This window comes from Oncorhynchus keta, chromosome 5, assembly GCF_023373465.1.
Source record: "Oncorhynchus keta strain PuntledgeMale-10-30-2019 chromosome 5, Oket_V2, whole genome shotgun sequence".
Classification (NCBI taxonomy): domain Eukaryota; kingdom Metazoa; phylum Chordata; class Actinopteri; order Salmoniformes; family Salmonidae; genus Oncorhynchus; species Oncorhynchus keta.
In genome coordinates this window covers 496,089-517,584 of record NC_068425.1, presented here as the reverse complement: position 1 = coordinate 517,584, position 21,496 = coordinate 496,089, and the positions used below count along the sequence as shown (strand labels likewise).

The window sequence follows — 21,496 nt, the reverse complement described above, 5'->3', positions numbered from 1 at the left end:
TTTGTTTTTTTTATTCATTAATTAACCTTTTCCATCCTTCTCTCATTGCCCCTCTAACTGCTTTCTCCTTTTTCAGTACACTAGGTTAGTTAAATACTTCCTTTTCTCTCTTTCTCCTGTTCTCCATTCATCGATTTATCCTCTCCTCCACTCATTTTGCTTTCTCCAATCCGTTCTCATTCTTAAATTGCTCTCTCAGGCTCTGTACCCACCTATCAGGCCTGTGTAGGCAAGTAGACAGGCTCCATAGTTCCCCTGCTTGCAGCTGTTGGCAGACGACTCGGCTGGTTGGCAGTCGTACTGGAACTGAGCCAGACGGGACCTACACAGATCCAATACAACTAGCACGGTTTAGTAGCGAGCAAGGGCCGGACACAAATTACAATAGTAAAAAATATGAATGTTTTATGAAATGGTTTTCACTGGTGGACGATAGGGTTATGCTATGAATTTGGTACCGCACTAGTAAACTCAGCAAAAAAAACTAGATAATTTGTAAAAATCCAAATAACTTTTCAATGATAAACAATTAATGAACATGCACCTGTGGAACGGTCGTTAAGACATTAACAGCTTACAAACGGTAGGCAATTAATGTCACAGTTATGAAAACTTAGGACACTAAAGAAGCCTTTCTACGGACTCTGAAAAAACACCAAAAGAAAGATGCCCAGGGTCCCTGCTCATCTGCCTGAACGTGCCTTAGGCATGCTGCAAGGAGGCATGACACCTGCACAGGATCAGTACATCTGAACATCACACCTGCGGAACAGGTACAGGATGCAACAACAACTGCCTGAGTTACACCAGGAATGCAATAGGCTGAGAAAGGCTGGATTGAGGGCTTGTAGGCCCGTTGTAAGGCAGGTCCTCACCAGACATCACAGGCAACAACGTCGCCTGGCAAAAAAGTGCTCTTCACTGATGAGTCGCGGTTTTGTCTCACCAGGGATGATGGTCGGATTCGTGTTTATTGTCGAAGGAATGAGCGTTACACTGAGGACTGTACTCTGGAGCGGGATTGATTTGGAGGTGAATTGTCCATCATGGTCTGGGGCGGTGTGTCACAGCATCATCGGACTGAGCTTGTCGTCATTGCAGGTAATCCCAATGCTATGCGTTACAGGGAAGACATCCTCCTCCCTCATGTGGTACCCTTCCTGCAGGCACATCCTGACATGATCCTGCAGCATGACAATGCCACCAGCCTTACTGCTCATTCTGTGTGTGATTTCCTGCAAGACAGGAATGTAAGTGTTCTGCCATGGCAGAAGTCCAGATCTCAATCCCATTGAGCACGTCTGGGACCTGTTGGATCGGAGGGTGAGGGCTAGAGCCATTCCCCCAGAAATGTCTGGGAACTTGCAGGTGCCTTGGTGGAAGAGTGGGGTAACATCTCACAGCAAGAACTGGGAAATCTGGTGCAGTCCATGAGGAGGAGATGCACTGCAGTACTTAATGCAGCAGATACTGACTGTTACTTTTGACCCCCCCCCCCTGTTCAGGGACACATTATGACATTTCTGTTAGTCACATGTCTGCGGAACTTGTTCAGTTTATTTCTCAGTTGTTGAATCTTATGTTCATACAAGTATTTACACATGTTAAGTTTGCTGAAAAGAAACAGTTGACAGTTAGACGTTTCTTTTTTGCTAAGTTTACATGTAAGGCTATGTGGCATACTGCAGTGAGGGGCATTTATTTATTTATTTCCACAATCCAGAATCATTAGTACAGCCACAGAGCAGGAAAGGGGGAAGGAGAAATAATGGTCATGACAAGAGGTCGCAATAACTTTAATCCATCTTACATTTTATCTGTGTAAAATATTTAATGTGTTTATCCAGCAGACTCTCAGGGGTGTTCTAAATGATGTGGGTGGACAGCTTGGGGGTAGAATATTGAACCATTGTTGATTGCTTGTTCGGTTTGTCTGACCTGATACAGATGTGGTTCCCAAATTATCAGTCACGGCCCCACTGGTGGGTCACAGCTGGTACTGTCTGGGTCATGAGACTCCTGACTAAAGACTGGGTTGAAGCATTGGTTTGTTGAGTTGGTGGTTCACAATAAATATGAACAACAGTTTTTTGGTAAAAGCGAAAATACGTTTGGGAGTCAATGTTATACATCTTACACTGAGTGTTACAAGACTGTTAGATGAGCTGGCCGAGATCAACCTCTCTGGGAGCGAGTCACAATATGTTGGCTAAAACAGAAAGTGGTAGTAGCTCATTGTGGCCTATGTCCCAAAATAGAAAAGTAAGTAAATAGGTGCACATTAACAGTATGTTGTGTTATTAGAGCTTCTAACTCACCTGCACACATAGTCACCCTTGCACATACTCATCTGTATGAGGCAGCTGGGTTTGTCTGAGCCCTCATAGGAGCAGCCGGGAACAATGGTTTGCCTGCGTCGCTCGGCACACGCCATGTCCGTGCAAGGGCAGAAAAGCAGCTCATGTGTGTAGGCTGGAGGGACGCGATCAAAGAACCGGCGTAGGGCCTTATTACACTTGGCCTTGTTGCAGAGGCCCGACTTGGCCAAGGGTTTGATGCAGGCAGATACGTACTCTGTGCGGAGCTTCTGGCACAGGTCGTCGACGTTACACGCCTTGGCTGCGTCCAGGCAACGGTTCACCGTCGCCACGTTGGCCTCAGAGTCTGTTGGCGCAAGGAATAGGAGGAACCAGGAATCAGTATCATAGAATAAGAGAATGACCAAGTAAAACATTTTTGGTAAATGCTATATCACCCATCAATGATATATTGTCGAAACAATACAGATAGATAATCAGGTTCCTCTCTTCTAAGGTTAGTGGTATTCTTTGTTTGAATGCATTGGATTCTTTCCTCCGAGGAGGCACACCATCATACTGTAGTCCTAACCTCTTCAAATAACCAAACAAATATATAAGTTATGGGTAGATATATTTGATGGTTAGAGCATATTTAGAACCTAATTTGAATTTCCAAAGCATGACACAATAATCTCATTATAAGTGAATCAACACATTCAGACATAGTCTTGAGGGAAATTGCCATTTAAAAGTAGTAAACGTCTTGAGAAACCTAAATAATTATTGACGGGTATTCATTGTTCCTCTGTACTTCTCTTCCTGCAAATGAAAATGTTAAAGCAGATGTAAATGAGATGCTTGGAAGCAAAACCACATTTTTTATAATGCTAATTGTATTAATTTGTAACTATGCCTCCAGGATACAATGTGGGTTATTCTATGCCTAAGGCTGCCCTCCAGGGGGACCTAAAAGATGGTGGTTTATTTTCAACATGAAACCTCTGGCTCATGGTCAAAAGTTTGCGGTAACATCAAAATAAACCGAGGTCCATGTACTTACCAGCCGTGATGGAGGCCAGACGAACGGAGTCGTAGTCTCTCTCCACGGCTTTGTAAGGGTAATTCTCTACCAGGTTGAGTCCTGAGGGGATACGGAATGACACATTATATGACACAGTAATGACACTATCCCTTTGGAGCGAATGAACAGGACTTGCACATTGTTCATTTCCTGTGGTTGTTTATTACGACTCCTGCAGGTTAATACAGCAAATACTCCCCCTCTCCAAGGACCTTCAGTAATTTGTTACACGGTGACGCCAGGTGTGGTGACTGATGACTGACTGTGTGCCAGGCATCATGACGAAGCTGCGTCAGCCAGATTGTGTTGTGGGTAGAGAGTTAAATCTGTAACCTGTGTTACATAAATGGACTTGGCCGCCATTCGATACAAATGACAGAGCTAAGTTGCTCACCGTGTATGACAGACTGATGGAGACTCCAGTAGATGCTGAGGCAGTTCTTCTCCTTCTTCATGCCCCGTTTGCACTGGCAGCCATGCAGGGGGCTGGAAATCAGGGCTGAGACGGCGTTGGCGCACTGGCTCCGGGCCCCGGGGCCCAGCTTCATGCTGCCGTCGCCCGCCACGCACTGACGCAGGGTCCGCAGACGTGGGCTGCAGGTCTCGTCGCTGGAGCATGAGTCCCCCGCCACCAGACAGTCTCTGCCTTCAGACAGGACCTCATGCAGGGCTACAGGAGAGAAGGGGATGGGGAGGGTGGTGGAGAGAAAAGAAGAGTAGAAGGCAGGGAGTGGAGAACAATTATGATTGAGTACACAGGTTATTTCAGGTCACGGTTTCAATTTTGGAAACCTAATTTCTCATTATGCAGATCACCCAACCCATCACCTAAACCACTTGTAATAATCAAATGCAATGAAAAGCATGAGGCTTGTGAAAACATCTGATGAAATGTTGAAAATATTTGACTACTGGCTATCTGTTGGTTTCTGTTGGTCTATTACACCAGAGCCCGTTCTCTGTCCTAAAAGATGTTTGAGACTGAATTGTGTCACTGGCCTACTATCCCATAATGTCAAAGTGGAATGATGTTTTTAGGATTTTTAACTAATGAATTAAAAACCAAAAGCTGAAATGTCTTGAGTCAATAAGTATTCAACCCCTTTATTATGGCAAGCCTAGATAAGTTCAGGAGTAAAAATGTACTTAACAAGTCAAATAATAAGTGTCATGGACTCACTGTGTGGAGTAATTGCATTTAACATGATTTTTGAATGACTACCTCATCCCTGTACCCTACACATGCGATTATCCGTAAGGTCCCTCAGTTGAGCAAAAAACAGATTCAACCAGAAAGACCAGGGAGGTTTTCCAATGCCTCGGGCAACTGTTGGTAGATGGGGACCAATGGTGACTTTAAAACAGTTAGAGTTTAACGGAGAAAACTGAGGATGGATCAACAGCATTGTAGTTACCCCACACAATACTAATCAAAGTGAAAAGGTGAAAAGGAGGAAGCCTGTACAAAACTAAAACATATTCCAAAACTTGCACCTATTTGCAAAAAAAAATAAAAAAATAGAGGAAATAAATGTACTTTATGTCCTCAATACAAAGTGTTATGTTTGGGCCATACACAACACATCACTGAGTACCACTCTTCATATTTTCAAGCATGGGGGTGGCTGCATTATATTATGGGCATGCTTGTCATCGTCAAGGACTAGGATTTTTGGGGGGATAAAAATAAAGGGAATTCGAGTTAAGCACAGGCGAAATCCTAGAGGAAAATCTGGTGCAGTCTGCTTTTCAAAAGACTCTGGGAGACAAATTCACCTTTCAGCAGGACAATAACCTAAAACACAACGTCAAATATACACTGGAGTTGCTTACCAAGATGGCATTGAATGTTTGAGTGGCCTAGTTACAGTTTTGACTTCAATCATCTTGAAAATATTGCTGTCTATCAATGATTAACAAGCAACATGACAGAGTCTGAAGAATAAATAAAAAGTACTAACAAGTACAATCCAGGTGTGCAAAGCTCTTAGAGACATACCCAGAAAGACTCTCAGCTGTAATCACTGCCAAAGGTGATTCTACAAATGTATTGACTAGGGGATACTTATGTAAATTTGATATTTCTGTACTTAATTTTCAAAACATTTCCAAAATTCCAAAACCACATTTTCATTATGGGTTAGTGTGTGTAAATGGGTGAGATATTTAACACATTTTCAATTCAGGCTGTAGCACAAGTGGTTGAATAAGTTAAGGGGTCATTAGGCTAGGCCCCTTTTTTCGCCACTTCCTGTCTGAATGACGTGCCCAAAGTATTATTGTTATTCAGGCCCTGAAGCCAGGATATGCATATAATTGGTACCATTGGAAGGAAAACACTTTGAAGTTTGTAGAAATGGTAAAATAATGTAGGAGATATATGTTAGGAGAAAATCCAAAGAAACAACCAGATTTTCTTTTTGGAGAGAGGCCATGCTCTTCCAATGGCCAGTACACTCAATTCTAGCTCCCAGGATGCAATTCCTATGGCTTCCACTGGGTGTCAGCAGTCTATGTTCAAGGTTTCAGGCTTGTAACTTGAATAACAAATTAGAAATAACAGTTTTAGTACAAGGACACCGGCTTGGAAATCCATGTTTGCGCGCGCTAAGAAGAACTTGCTAAATTCAGTTTCCTATTGAACATAGTTATTTCCCTAAGAAATATTGTAGTCTCTGAGGAGTAAATAGAAACGTATTTTGACTTGTTGAAACAAAGTTTAGGGGTAGATTTTCAGACTCCTTTCTTTGAATGGTGAACGAGTTAATTACTCAAATGGATGGCGCCAACTAAACTGACTATTTGGCATATAAAGAAGGATTCTAACATGACACTACATGTTACAGCTGGGACCCTTTGGATGACAAATCAGAGGAAGATTTTCAAAAAAGTAAGTGAATGTTTAATCACTATTTGTGAATTTATGAAACCTGTGACGGTGGAAAAATATTGTGATGTGGGGCGCCATCCTCAAACAATCGCATGGCATGCTTTCGCTGTAATATCTACTGTAAATCAGACAGTGCAGGTAAATTAACAAGAATGTAAGCTTTCAACCGATATAAGACACTTGTATGTACCTAAATGTTTAATATTCACAATTTCTGATTATTTATTTGAAATGTGCGCTCTCCAGTTTCACCGAAAGTTGCTCCACTAGCGGGACGCCTAGGCTTTTAAGGGGTATGAATACTTTCTAAAGGCATTGTAAAATCCTCATTAGGAAGATATTCTATTTGATCCAGTCCTTGACTCTATGACAGGGTCGAGGAAAATTGGTAAATGACATTATTTCAGACTAATAAAATGTTCAGAGAAAGAGATTTGGGGATGATCTTAGACCATTCCGCCAAACCTTCATATCAGCTCTTCAATTCAAACCACAGGTTTTCAAAGGTGTTCAAGTCCGGAGACTGAGATGGCTGTTGCAATATGTTGATTTTATGGTCACTTAACCATTTCTTTGTGGATTTTCATGTGTGCTTAGGGTTATTGTCTTGCTGGAAGAATCACTTGCGGACAAATGTCAGCCTCCTGGCAGAAGCAACCAGGTTTTTGGTTCAAATCAGGGCCGCCTGCAGGCATAAGCGGTCACTTAGATCCCCTGGCTGCAAGGGACTCAGTCCATTGCAACTTTGTTGGTAGAGCATTGCACTTGCAATACCGGTGTTGTGGGTTTGGTTCCCACAGGGGACCAGTATGACAATGTATGCACTTACTCTCTCCGCCCTGTGCACCTGGGTCCTGGACTTTGACGGGCCGCCCCTAGGTGGTGAGGGTAGGAAACAACATCTCCACCCCGCTGATCCTCAACACTGGGGCCCCACAAGGGTGCGTTCTCAGCCCTCTCCTGTACTCCTTGTTCACCCATGACTGGTTGGCCATGCACACCTCCAACTCAATCATCAAGTTTGCAGACGACACTACAGTGGTAGGCTTGATTACCAACAACGACGAGACGGCCTATAGGGAGGAGGTAAGGGCCCTCGGGGTGTGGTGTCAAGAAAATAACAGAGGGAGCCCCCCCCCATCCACATCAACGGGACAGTAGGTGAGAAGGTGGAAAGTTTTAAGTTCCTTGGCGTACACATCACAGGCAAACTGAAATGGTCCACCCACACAGACAGAGTGGTGAAGAAGGCACTACAGCGCCACTTCAACCTCATGAGTGGGTCACTTGAGGGGGTTGAGTCACTGATGTGATCTTCCGGTCTGGGTTGGCGCCCCCCCTTGGGATGTGGCATGGCAGAGATCTTTGTGGGCTATACTCGGCCTTGTCTCAGGATGGTAAGTTGGTGGTTGAAGATATCCCTCTAGTTGTGTGGGGGCTGTGCTTTGGCAAAGTGTGTGGAGTTATATCCTTCCTGTTTGGCCCTGTCCGGGGGATGTCATCGGATGGGGCCACAGTGTCTCCTGACCCCTCCTGTCTCAGCCTCCAGTATTTATGCTGCAGTAGTAGTTTATGTGTCTGGGGGCTAGGGTCAGTTTGTTATATCTGGAGTACTTCTCCTGTCCTATCCGCTGTCCTGTGTGAATTTAAGTATGCTCTCTCTAATTCTCTCTCTTTCTTTCTCTCTCTCGGAGGACCTGAGCCCTAGGACCATGCCTCAGGACTACCTGACATGATGACTCCTTGCTGTCCCCAGTCCACCTGGCCGTGCTGCTGCTCCAGTTTCAACTGTTCTGCCTGTGATTATTATTATTTGACCATGCTGGTCATTTATGAACATTTGAACATCTTGCCCATGTTCTGTTATAATCTCCACCCGGCACAGCCAAAAGAGGACTGGCCACACCACATAGCCTGGTTCCTCTCTAGGTTTCTTCCTAGGTTTTGGCCTTTCTAGGGAGTTTTTCCTAGCCACCGTGCTTCTACACCTGCATTGCTTGCTGTTTGGGGTTTTAGACTGAGTTTCTGTACAGCACTTTGAGATATCAGCCGATGTACAAAGGGCTACATAAATACATTTGATTTGATGAGGCTGAAGAAATTTGCCTTGTCATCAAAAACACTCAAACTCTTACAGATTGCACAATTGAGATATCCCGTCGGGCTATATCACCTCCTGGCATGGCAACTGTTCCACCCACAACCGTAAGGCGCTCCAGAGGGTAGTGAGGTCTGCACAACACATCACCGGGGACAAACTACCTGCCCTCCAAGACACCTACACCACCCGATGTCACAGGAAGGCCAAGAAGAACATCAAGGACAACAACCACCCGAGCCACTGCCTGTTCACCCTGCTATCATCCAGAGGGCGAGGTCAGCACAGGTTCATCAAAGCGAGGACCGAGAGACTGAAAAACAGCTTTTATCTCAAGGCCATCAGACTGTTCAACAGCTATCACTAACGTTGAGTGGCTGCTGCCAACATGCTGACTCAAATCTATAGACGCTTTAATTTAAATACAATTGGTCACTTTAAACACTTTAAACAATGCCACTTTATAATGTTTACATACCCTACATTACTCATCTCATATGTATATACTGTACTCTATACCATCTACTGCATCTTGCCTATGCCGTTCAGCCACCGCTCATCCATATATTTATATGTACATATTCTTATTCATTCCTTTACACTTGTGTGTATAAGGTAGTTGTTGTGAAATTGTTAGATTACTTGTTAGATATTACTGCATGGTCGGAACTAGAAGCACAAGCATTTCGATACACTCGCATTAACATCTGCTAACCATGTGTATGTGACCAATAACATTTGATTTGATGTTGCTCTGGATAAGAGCGTCTGCTCAATTATTAAAATGTAAACAACTCAACTTACTGTTAAGAGTTAGAGTAGTAGAATACAGAAGTTAACATTTGGTTGTGCATCAGCAGTTCTCTTGTTTTGAAATGGATAGAATTGCTGGAAATTAGCATTAAAACTTCTAAAAAATGTTCTACCTTCACATAAACACTGGGGTGGCAGGTAGCCTAGCGGTTAGAGCATTGGGCCAGTAACCAAAAGGTTGCTGGATCAATTACCTGAGCTGACAAGTTAAAAATATGTTAAATAAAGGTTCAACAAAAAAAAACAAAGGGAGATTTTACTGTCATTCTGTTACCAAACTTTGCATCTGAACTGTTCATCAAATAAGTGTTCTGGGGGGGTTTTATGGGCCTATTTATCAATATTGCATAAATTATTCTAAAATACTACTTACGAACGGAATTTAGAATGTTCATAGGCATAGAAAATGCATCAAACAATCCTACAATCATCACCATTGATAAATAGCAATTGTTTTCAGCCTCAGTGCTCGTGCACAACCTTGGCTATTTGCCTTTCGAAACGCCACTAATTAACCATATATGGTCAAAATCATCCCTTTAAAGCCTGTGGGGAATATACAATGCGTACCGTGAAATACAACGACGCAACCAAGAAAAAGCGTTTTTAATTTACTGAAATAGACGTGCGAGTGTCAGAGGTTGAGAACAACCAAAAAGGTTTTATTTGGCTCGATTAATTGCGGCTTTACCAGTAATATATAATAATAATATATGCCATTTAGCAGACGCTTTTATGCAAAGCGACTTACAGTCATGTGTGCATACATTCTATGTATGGGTGGTCCCGGGAATCAAACCTGGCGTTACAAGCGCCATGCTCTACCAACTGAGCTACAGAAGGACCAGAAGGACTAGAAATCTAAACACAGCTACAAAGAGAGGACCCATCAGGACAATTCAAGTTGCTTTAGAAATGGCAAATATACTTCAAATGAGTAGGCAACGCTCACCAATAAGCCATCCATCCTCAACAGCTCCCTCCTGTAGGCATATAGATCAACATCGTTCTTCTGCAGAATGAAGGGGTTGTACATTCCACCCGGCCACCTCATTCAGCACCGTCTCTTGCACACCACATAAACACATCACCTGCACATTAAGTGAGTGGAAGCCTTTTCTGTTCACATAGCTGAACTCATTTTGGGATGGTGCTTTAATGGCAATGTGGGTGCTGCCTATTGCTTTGTTCGTATTTGGGAACTCAATGCTGGCAAACGCCCTTCACTTATCAACCCCGGACTTGTCTCGCCATCATTACACACACACACACCTGGTTCCAATCGCCACTCTATCACTGTATATATACACCCTCTGCCATTTGTTTTTGTCGGGCATTGTAAATGTTACTTGTTTTTTCCTGAGAGGAATCGCTCCTACTATTTCCTGAGTACTTTATATTTTGCACTTTGGGTTCACCCTGTGCCTTTTTGTTTATGAAGATATATTTTAGGCACAACAGCGTTTGGGTTTCATCCCGCTTTGTTCTATGGTGCTTAAATACATTCAGTAGTTCTAAACCTGTGACTGCCTCCTGCCTACTCCTCTCTACACCAGTGACAGGTTGCCTCTGCCAGGACGCTGAAACTTGGCCGCAAGTAAATCTTCCAGCAAGACAATAACCCCAAGCACGTATCAAAATCCCAAAATAAATGCTTAATTGGCCACAAATCAACATTTCGCAATGGCCATCTCTGCATCAAATCTGTGGTTTGAATTGAAAAGGGCAGTCCATAAACGCAGACTAAGTATATCAAGCATCTGGAAATATTCTGAATAAGATCCCTCCCAATGTGTTCTCCAATCTCATAAAACATTTTAGAAAAAAGGTTCAGAGCCGTTGTCCTTGTCAGGTGAGGTATTGAAAGCTATTGAAAACAGGGGTATTCATTTTGACCCTTACCTTTTTGAGAGAAACAAATATTGCTTGTTGAACACAATTGTATTCTTTGAGCAATTGCATTAGTTTAAAAGAACATTTCCCAGTTTTTTTTATAGCTCAGTCTGAGTTATTTATGATTTTATCATTTTCACTCATTTTTCTCCCACTGTATGTTTTGTCTGGAGCATTCAGAGGACATAAAGCCTGTAACAGCACTGTAGATATATATCTATCTCGGCTGTGTCCCAAGTCCTTTTAAGGCTCTCTATCTGTCTCAATACGGCGACATGACAGCTGGCAAAATGAGACTTCTATCTTCAAGTTTTTTTTCTGAATCTGCTCTTTCTGTAGAAGGATTAAGCAGGGATAACTGCACTTGATATACAACCCTGGCCGGTGGTGCACTCATCAAATGAAACGCAATGAGACAATACATGATTTATACCCGACTTCCACATCCCCTTTCTTTTCCATGCTGCTTTGAAGCATATTAATGAGGGATTTTCAAATACAATTCATTAAGCTACTCTTCATATCAGAAGCTTCTAAAGCCATGACATCATTTTCTGGAATTTTCCTAGCTGTTTAAAGGCACAGTCGACTTAGTGTATGTAAACTTCTGACCCACTGGAATTGTGATACAACACGACTCCATAAGTGAAATAATCTGTAATTGTTGGAAAAATAACTTGTGTCATGCACAAAGTAGATGTCCTAACCGACTTGCCAAAACTATAGTTTGTTAACCAGAAATTTGTGGAGTGTTTGAAAAAGTCATAATGACTCCAACCTAAGTGTATGTAAACTTCCGACTTCAACTGTATATGTATGTATGAAGAATTGAAGTCGGAAGTTGTTTACAGACAGATTATTTCACTTATGATTGACTGTATCACAATTCCAGTGGGAATAAATATGATTGGTTATTCTGAATAATAACATTTCCAATACACCACAATGACAATTTGAATGCACAGAGATACCATGATGAGATCCTGAGGCCCATTGTCGTGCCATTCATCCGTAGCCATCACCTCAGTATGGTCCTTCTGTAGCTCAGTTGGTAGAGCATGGCGCTTGTAACGCCAGGGTAGTGGGTTCATGGAACCCGGGACCACCCATACGTAGAATGTATGCACACATGACTGTAAGTCGCTTTGGATAAAAGCGTCTGCTAAATGGCATATATTTTAAGGGGGTGAGAAGGATTACTTTATCCTATCCAGGTAAAAGGTATTCCTTAAAGAGGTGGGGTTTCAGGTGTCTCCGACAAAGGTGGTGATTGACTCCGCTGTCCTGGCCTCGTGAGGGAGTTTGTTCCACCATTGGGTAGGTCTAGAAGGACTAGGGTAGGTCTAGAAGGATGAGAGCAGAGGAGAGAGGGTTAGCTTTAGCAGTGCAGGAGCGCCTCCGTGATACAGAGAAGAGCAGTCTCAGTTGAATGACTAGTCTTGAAACCTGACTGATTTGGATCAAGAAGGTCATTCTGAAGAGATAGGGAGAGCTGGCCAAGGACAACAAAGTTCAAGAGTTTTGGAGAGAAAAGAAAAAGGGATACTGGTCTCAGTTGTTGACATCGGAGGGATCGGAACTGAAAAGGTGTAGGTTTTTTCAGAAGGGGTGCAAACCTGACTCAGCTCTCTTGAAGACGGAAGGGACGTAGCCAGCGGTCAGGGATGAGTTGATGAGCGAGGTGAGGTAAGGGAGAAGGTCTCCGGAAATGGTCTGACCCACTGAGAAGAGATGAGAGGATAGGGTCGAAGCGGGCAGGTTGTTCTGACATTTCACAATCTTATAATAAAGACTAACTGAGATTTCATCTGGAATTTTTACTTGGATTAAATGTCAGGAATTGTGAAAAACTGAGTTTAAATGTATTTGGCTAATGTGTTTGTAAACTTCCGACTTTATACAGTATACAGACTGTATACAGACAATACCAGTCAAAAGTTTGTCACACCTACTCATTCAAGGGTTTTCTTTATTTTTACTATTTTATACATTGTGTAATAATAGTGAAGACATCAAAGCTATGAAATAACACATATGGAATCATGTAATAAGCAAGAACGTGTTCAACTGGTGTTCAATGACTGTGTACATAGAGCAGCAAAGGGGGGTGAAATGGAACCGAGGTGTGCAAAAACCGGTTGAATCAACATTGTTTCCATGTCATTTCAACAACCAAAAAATTAAATGTGGTGACGTTGAATCATGTGGAAAACTGATTGGATTTGAAAAAAAGTAATCAACTATATAAAATATATATATACTATATAAATATAAAAAATCACCCAACTTTTAACCCTAATTTTTAACCAATGACGTTGTGGCATTTGTTGATTTCACATTTGAATTCGCGTTAGTTGAAAACTCACTCAACAAAATATAAATCAAAACTAGATGTTGAAATTACATCTGTGCACTGTGGGTAACCTTGCCTGAGACCTTAAGACTTAAATTAGCTCACCAAGCCAATGTCTAGACATTCATTTAGTGGTTTTACAAAGTCTTGTGGTATACAGGATACCCAACTTCGAACCCAGTCTGTCACCAAAGCACCACAGGCTTCACAACAAAGATGTTCTATGGATACCAAATAGATAGAGAGCAAATTGTAGTTTTTGTAGATGAGTCTGTCACTTTGTTAAATACATTATTGATCCAAATGAGGAATTTGTTTTGTATATACAATTACAACTTTACCTCATGATCTCAAGGCATGTGAGCCAAGTTGTGTGGAACTAACTTCCTGAGACGAAAGGAGATCCCACAACAATAACTCCAGTCAACACCACCACCTACAATCGTCATGACAACAACAATGCTCCATTTGAACATTGAACATTTGAACTTCCTCCATTTCTACACTGTGGGAAATTCTGGAGCAAATTTACACCGCGAAAGTTCTATCAATTCCCCACCGACACACAGTTCGATGAGGGGCACCTAAAACGGTCAGGTATCGTCAACATCTTTCTATCATGTTATGTGTAAGTGTAACAACACTGTTCGTTACCTTATCCCCAATAGGAGTATTGACCCTGAGTCACAGCATGGCACTTGTCCTCTATTCAACCAAAGTCAGCTAAGCTCATTGGATAGACTAATGTTAGCCCTTGTTGAACAAAAAAGTGGAATCTCAAAAGCGAGCCAACTGCTCGGAAGGACAGATGGTCAGTTACAAATTTGAGGCAAAAGTCCCAGCCCTTCTCTATCACAATCTGTGTCAGTTTGTGCTGCCTGGGCAGAAGTTGTAATAGACCCCATACATCATGAATGCAAATGAGGTGCTTGATTTGACATTTCCAATAAGCCCCATCTCAATGTACCAGTGAGTTTAGCCAATTAACCATGTCAGTAATCAATGCCTTCAGAGCCTTAGTTAAGTCCTCAGTTTCCTTGCCACATAAATCATAGGGAGATTAGCCGATCAGTTAGCCAGATGCACTTAATGGCCCACTTCAGCAGAGATCAAATGGAAAAGGAAACTTAATGAACTCTGGTGGAACGTTGACCTTGCCTAAACCTTGCCTCCCTCTTTCCAACATACCTACAAGGCAGTACGGCTGTGAGGAAATGTATCGGTGTACTTAATGCCTATCAGAAAGAGTTTTGGAACTCTGAATATACAATTACCGAGTTTGACATAAAAGCCATATTCGGGCGGGATTCGTTTTACTGGGAGAGGTCGGGTAATGTCATTATTTGCACGAGCACAAAACACCACATTGTAATTTTAGTCGCATGTGAATTTGCCATTTCAGTTATTTTTTTTTTTACATGGAGGGAGAGTACCAATTCCAGCAAGAAAAGAAAAACTGTTTGTCGGGTAACTCCAAGGTCTTCTGATAATACTCGTCCTTTGCGTGTTGCCATCCATGTGTTTGACAGGTGCTGCTCGCAGTTTGAGCAAGAAAACAATAACTGCTTCATATAAATTGATGCTTGAAACAAAGTACTGTGCATACATTTCATATGACTGGCCTACATTTATCAGCTTTCACAGTGAATACTTTTGTTTTGCCTCATGCAGCGCGACACATCTCCTTCACATAAAGTTGATCAGGCTGTTGATTGTGGCCTGTTGTCCCACTCCTCTTCAATGGCTGTGCAAAGTTGCTTGGAACTGGAACACACTGTCGTAAACGTAGAACCAGAGCGTCACAAACAGGCTCAATGGGTGACATGCTTAGTGAGTATGCAGGCCATGGAAGAATTGGGACATTTTCAGCTTCCAGGAATTGTGTACAGATCCTTGTGAAATGGGGTGGTGCATTATCATTCTGAAACATGAGGTGATGGTGGCAGATGAATGGCATGACAATGGGCCTCAGGATGCCATCATGCTATCTCTGTGCATTCATATTGCCATCAATAAAATGCAAATGTGGTTGTTGTTCGTAGCTTATGCCTGCCCATACCATAACCCCACCATTGGGTACTTTTTTCACAACGTTGACATCGCTGACCCACCCAACGCCATACACACTGTCTGCCATCTGCCCGGTACAGTTGAAACCATCCGTGAAGTGCACACTTCTCCAGCGTGCCAGTGGCCATCGAAGGTGAGCATTTGCCCACTGAAGTCGGTGACGACGCCAAACTGCAGTCAGGTCAAGACCCTGGCGAGGACATTGCGCACGCAGATGAGCTTCCCAGAAATTATTCAGTTGTGCAAACCAACAGTTTTATCAGCTGTCCGGGTGGCTGGTCAGACAATCCAGCAGGTTAAGAAGCCGGATGTGGAGGTCCTGGGCTGTAGAGGTTTACACGTGGTCTGCGGTTGTGAGGCCGGTTGGACACCGGTGCCAAATTCTCTAAAACAACATTGGAAGTTGCTTTTGGTAGAGAAATTAACATTACATTATCTGGCAACGGCTCTGTTGGACATTGTCACACCCTGACCTTAGTTATCTTTGTTTTCTTTATTATTTGGTTTGGTCAGGGTGTGACGAGGGTGATATGTGTTTTTGCCCTGTCTCAGGTTTTTGTATGTTTATGGGTTTTTTCCAGTCTAGGTGTTTTTATGTCTATGGTTGCCTAGATTGGTTCTCAATCAGAGGCAGCTGTTCATCGTTGTCTCTGATTGGGGACCATATTTAGGTAGCCATATGCCTTGGATAGTTTGTGGGTTATTGTCTATGTATAGTTGCCTGTGTCAGCACTCGTTGTGCATAGAGTCACGTTCATTTTCTATAGTTTGTTAAGTGTTCTTAATTTATTAAAAGAAGAATGTATTCTCATCACGCTGCGCCTTGGTCTCCTCTATACGACGAACGTGACAGACATTCCTGCCGTCATCATGCCAATTGCACGCTCACTCAGAACTTGAGACATCTGTGGCATTGTGTTGTGGGACAAAACTACAAATTTTATAGTGGCATTTTATTGTCCCCAGCACAAGGTGCACCTGTATAATGATCATGCTGTTTAATCAGAGCTACACCGGGAACGCACAATCCCTCCATCAGTGCTCAGACTGTCCGCAATAGGCTGAGAAAGGCTGGACTGGGGGCTTGTAGGCCTGTTGTAAGGCAGGTCCTCACCAGACATCACCGGCAACAACGTCGCCTATGGGCACAAACCCACAGACGCTGGACCAGACAGGACTGGCAAAAAGTGCACTTCACTGATGAGTCGCGGTTTTGTCTCACCAGGGGTGATGGTTGGATTCGCGTTTATTGTCAAAGGAATGAGCATTACACCAAGGCCTGTACTCTGGAGCGGGATCGATTTGGAGGTGGTCCGTCATGGTCTGGGGTCATCGGACTGAGCTTGTTGTCATTGCAGGCAATCTCAATGCTATGCATTACAGGGACAACATCCTCCTCCCTCATGTGGTTACCCTTCCTGCATGCTCATCCTGACATGACCCTCCAGCATGACAATGTCACCAGCCAAACTGTTTGTTCTATGCGTGATTTCCTGCAAGACAGGAATGTCAGTGTTCTGCCATTGCCAGCGAAGAGCCCAGAAATGTCCAGGAACTTGCAGGTGTCTTGGTGGAAGAGTGGGGTAACATCTCACAGCAAGAACTGGCAAATCTGGTGCAGTCCATGAGGAGGACATGCACAGCAGTACTTAATGCAGCTTGTGGCCACACCAGATACTGACTGATACTTTTCATTTTGAACCCCCCCTTTGTTCAGGGACACATTATTCCTTTTCTGTTAGTCACATGTCTGTTTAACGTGTTCAGTTTGTCTCAATTGTTGAATCTTGTTATGTTCATACAAACAATTAAACATGTTAAGTTTGCTGAAAATAAACGCAGTTGACAGTGAGAGGATGTTTTTTTTTTTTCTGAGTTTAGTAGTACTTAGCCACTGGAAAGACAAATTAAAGGATTAAGTGAGTAATGATGAATCATCCAAATGTTCTTGAGCTTTCCCAGAATGCTTTGAGCATAAGGCATCTAATCATGGGTACCATTATAGTATCCACATGCACCACTTGAGATTCCTCAGACATTTATGTAGCTATGTGCCTACAGCCTTATTTTGAGAACTAGAAGCATATGTGAGGGGTATACCTTATATTATTTTGTGAATCGATTTGGTGATGCTAACTCACAGTGGTGCTGCGTGCTTGATTGAATCATTAACTTGGTTTCCCTTTTAATTCCCAATGAACGTAATCTGCAGATATTGTTAAAAAAATAAAAGCTAGATTTATATTTCCTTCATCATAATATGACATTAACCCTGTGTGCCCAAAAAGCCTTTAGGCGTTTACTTTGTCGTGTTTTTATCCTTGATTCTTAATGTATGTAATGTCTCTGGCTGGAGCAGCATACTACTGTTAATTATCTAATAAAAGTAATAAAATCAGCACACTTTACAGTAAAGAGGGGCTGCAGAGAATGACTTACTGCATTGAGCTTTCTTGAAGCCCCTCTCTACTGTGAAGTAATATGATACTGTTTGGCCACAAAGGATTAACATCAGGGGGTGTGGGGTTGTTTCTTGTAAATTAAATCTTGTGAATTGGTGCACAGGATAAGACAATATTTGCATTTCTGGCACACAATAAAACATGAATTACAGACATCAAAGGCAAATAGATGGCTTTTGAAGAACTGAGAATGAAAAACACTGAAGTCCTCATAAAATGGAGGCAATGTCAGCACTACTCAATCTCCATATTCAACATCAAACATCATTCTGGTATGCTGGAGAGGTAGCCAAAAGGAAAGACAGATTAACTTGCATTGCTTTTACAGAGAATAAACGTTTCTCACGCTGATTTTCATGGGGAAATGTGTCCTCATGCGATATTGTAGAGTAGATTTGCTAAATGCTCTTTGTCAACTGCAACATTAGACTCTTGAAAAAATAATGCACTCGTAAACTATAGCCATTCAATAGCGCAGTGACTTTCAGCATAGCTACTATGCCTATACAACGGCAATCCAGGAATGAAGGATGACTGTGCGATGGGCATGGACAGTCACATGAATCAAAGCAATTGAGCACCTGAAAGGAAATGGTACTATAGTTTAGGGTCTCTCATACTCGGTCCTGGGGACCCCACTGGGTGCACGTTTTGTTTTTTTGCCCTAGGACTAATAATAATAATATAATAATATATGCCATTTAGCAGACGCTTTTATCCAAAGCGACTTACAGTCATGTGTGCATACATTCTACGTACGGGTGGTCCCGGGAATCGAACCCACTACCCTGGCGTTACAAGCACCATGCTCTACCAACTGAGCTACAGAAGGACCACACAGCTGATTCAAATAACCAACTCATCATCAAGCTTTAATTATTTAAATCAGCTGTGTAGTGCTAGGGCAAAACCCAAACGTGCACCCAAGGGGTCTCAGGACCAAGTGCTGTAGTGTATGCAATCTAGAAGTTTGAGATCATGGGCCCATTTGAAAGATGGCAGCTTGAGACATCGTAACAACACACACACGTACCCACATGCACGCGCCAACTTGCAACAACAACAAAAAACACACACATCCCCAACCCCATATTTGATGAAGAGTGAGAGTGCTGCTATAGGCCATCAAGTGCAAACTGTCAGTTTCTGGAGAATATGTGTGTGATGTTAGACAAAGTCTCTGATGCCAAAAGATACATTTATTTTCTTGGTGACATGAACATTGACTGGTTATCATCCAGTTGTCCTTTCAAGAAGATGCTTCTTGCTGTGACTAATGCCTGTACCATGACACATGTTATCACTCAACCAACTGAAAGTGTAAACCAATAGTGTTGGGTCTGTGATATCATCTTGTATTTATCATATCTTCACCAATGCTGCAGAGCTTTGCACCAAGGCAATATCAGTTCCCGTTGGCTATAGAGACCATAACATTGTGGTAATAACAAGGAAAGTCAAAATACCAAAGGCAGGGCCTAAAGTTATTTATAAGAGATCATACAAAATGTTTTCTCAGAACGCTTTTGTTGAAGATGTAAAAAATGAATGTTGGCCTGATGTGTATAAGGACGAAAATCAAGATGCAGCACTTGGAGTATTTGTAAAATTCTTGCCAACTGTTGACAAACATGCATTGTATGGTTCAAAGAAATTATGCAAAAAAGGTGGCAAAAAAGTCAGGCTGATCAGCTGATTGGTTGATATTCTGTCAATTGATTAATGTATATTACCAAAAACAAGAAATGACATAAAAAAACTATTGGAAAAGACTTTGAAGCACCTTAAATGATATTATGGTCAGAAAACCCAATTCATCTCCATCGTTCATTGAAGTTGATGGGTAATTTGTAACAAAACCTTTTGATATAGGGAATCATTTCAATTACTATTTCACCAGGTAAAGTGGATAAACTGAGAAGTGAAATTACAACATTTAACAGTGAAAAATCATAATTGTGTATTGAAGATCTAATAATGAAATTGCCGTTTTAAATTTGGTCAACTTTGTGTGGAAGAGGTGGAAGAATTGTTCTTGCCCACCAATAATGATAAGACACCAGGTATAGAACCTAGATGGGAAACTATTGAGAATGGTAGCAGACTGTATTGCCATACCTTTTTGCCATGTCTGTAACCAAAGGATAAAGGAGTGTGTGTCCACAGGTGTGGAAGGAAGCTAAAGAAATTCTAAAAATAGTAAAGCACCCTTTGCTGGCTCAAACAGATGCCCAATCAGTTTTGTATTTTTATTAGCATTTTCTAGGGTTCTCCAGTAGCTGTTGCCATGGAAGCAGCTACTCTTCCTGGGGTTCAAACACATGAAGGCACTTTACATTCCCTATAAAACAAAAGATAAAACAGTACATCATAATACATTATTACACCACTACATATCTACAATAGAAAATGTAACAACATACCACAATATTACAATGTACAGTGTGTAGAGTGTGTGTGCTAGCGCTTGTGTGCATATGTATGTGTCTGTACTTTTGTGTGTGTCTGTACCTTTGTGTGTGTCTCTTCACAGTCCCCACTGTTCCATAAGGTGTACTTTTATCTGTAAAAATCTGATTCTACTGCTGGCATCAATTACCTGATGTGGAATAGAGTTCCATGTAGTCATGGCTCTATGTAGTACTGTGCGCCTCCCAAAGTCTGTTCTGGACTTGGGAATGTGATGAGACCTCTGGTGGCATGTCTTGTGGGGTATGCATGGGTGTCCGAGCTGTGTGCTAGTAGTTTAAACTGGCAGCTCAGTGCATTCAGCTTGTCAACACTTCTTACAAAAGTAGTAATGTAATGATGAGGTCAATCTCTGTTCCACTTTGAGACATGAGAGATTGACATGCATATTATTAATGTTAGCTCCCTGTGTACTTTTAAGAGCCAGCGATGCTGCCCTGTTCTGAGTCAATTGTAATTTTCCTGAGTCACTCTTTGTGGCACCTGACCACGCAAAATGCTTTATTAAGGATAGACTTCTCCCAATCTTAGTTATTACTGTTGTATCAATATGTTTTGACCATGACAGTTTTCAATCCAGGGTTACTCCAAGCAGTTTAGTCAACTTCCTCAATTTCCACATTATTTATGAAAACCGTGTTGCGGTTTAGTGAATGATTTGTCCCAAATACAATGCTTTTAGTTTTTGAAATATTTAGGACCAACTTATTCCTTGCCACCCATTCTGAACCAACTGTAGCTTTGTTAAGTGTTGAAGTCATTTCAGTCGCTGTAATAGCTGACATGTATAGTGTTGAGTCATCCGCATACACAGACACACTGGCTTTGCTCAAAGCCAGGGGCCTAGAAAGCTGCCCTAGGGAATTCCTGATTCTACCTGGATTATGTTGGAGAGGCATCCATTAAAGAATCAAATCAAATTTTATTGGTCACATACACATGGTTAGCAGATGTTAATGTGAGTGTAGTGAGTTGCTTGTGTTTCTAGTTCCGACCATGCAGTAATATCTAACAAGTAATCTAACAGTTTCACAACAATTACCTTATACACACAAGTGTAAAGCAAT

General features: G+C 42.1%; 1 protein-coding gene across 2 annotated transcripts in view; it reads right to left on the bottom strand.

Moving 5' to 3' along the window:
* The window catches only part of LOC118384223 (GDNF family receptor alpha-4-like), an 84,043-nt gene that overhangs the window by 11,760 nt on the left and 50,787 nt on the right, over window positions 1-21,496 (bottom strand). The window contains exons 1-5 of one of the 2 annotated variants that reach the window (XM_035770558.2): window positions 10,135-10,264; window positions 3,776-4,051; window positions 3,361-3,441; window positions 2,319-2,664; window positions 213-322 (exon numbers count right to left, since the gene is read on the bottom strand). In XM_035770558.2, coding sequence (XP_035626451.1) covers window positions 213-322; window positions 2,319-2,664; window positions 3,361-3,441; window positions 3,776-3,929 — 691 coding nt within the window. In that variant the 5' untranslated portion in view covers window positions 3,930-4,051; window positions 10,135-10,264. Of the gene's footprint in view, window positions 1-212; window positions 323-2,318; window positions 2,665-3,360; window positions 3,442-3,775; window positions 4,052-10,134; window positions 10,265-21,496 lie in introns of those variants that run through there. The other variant, XM_035770557.2, reaches the window with a different exon arrangement.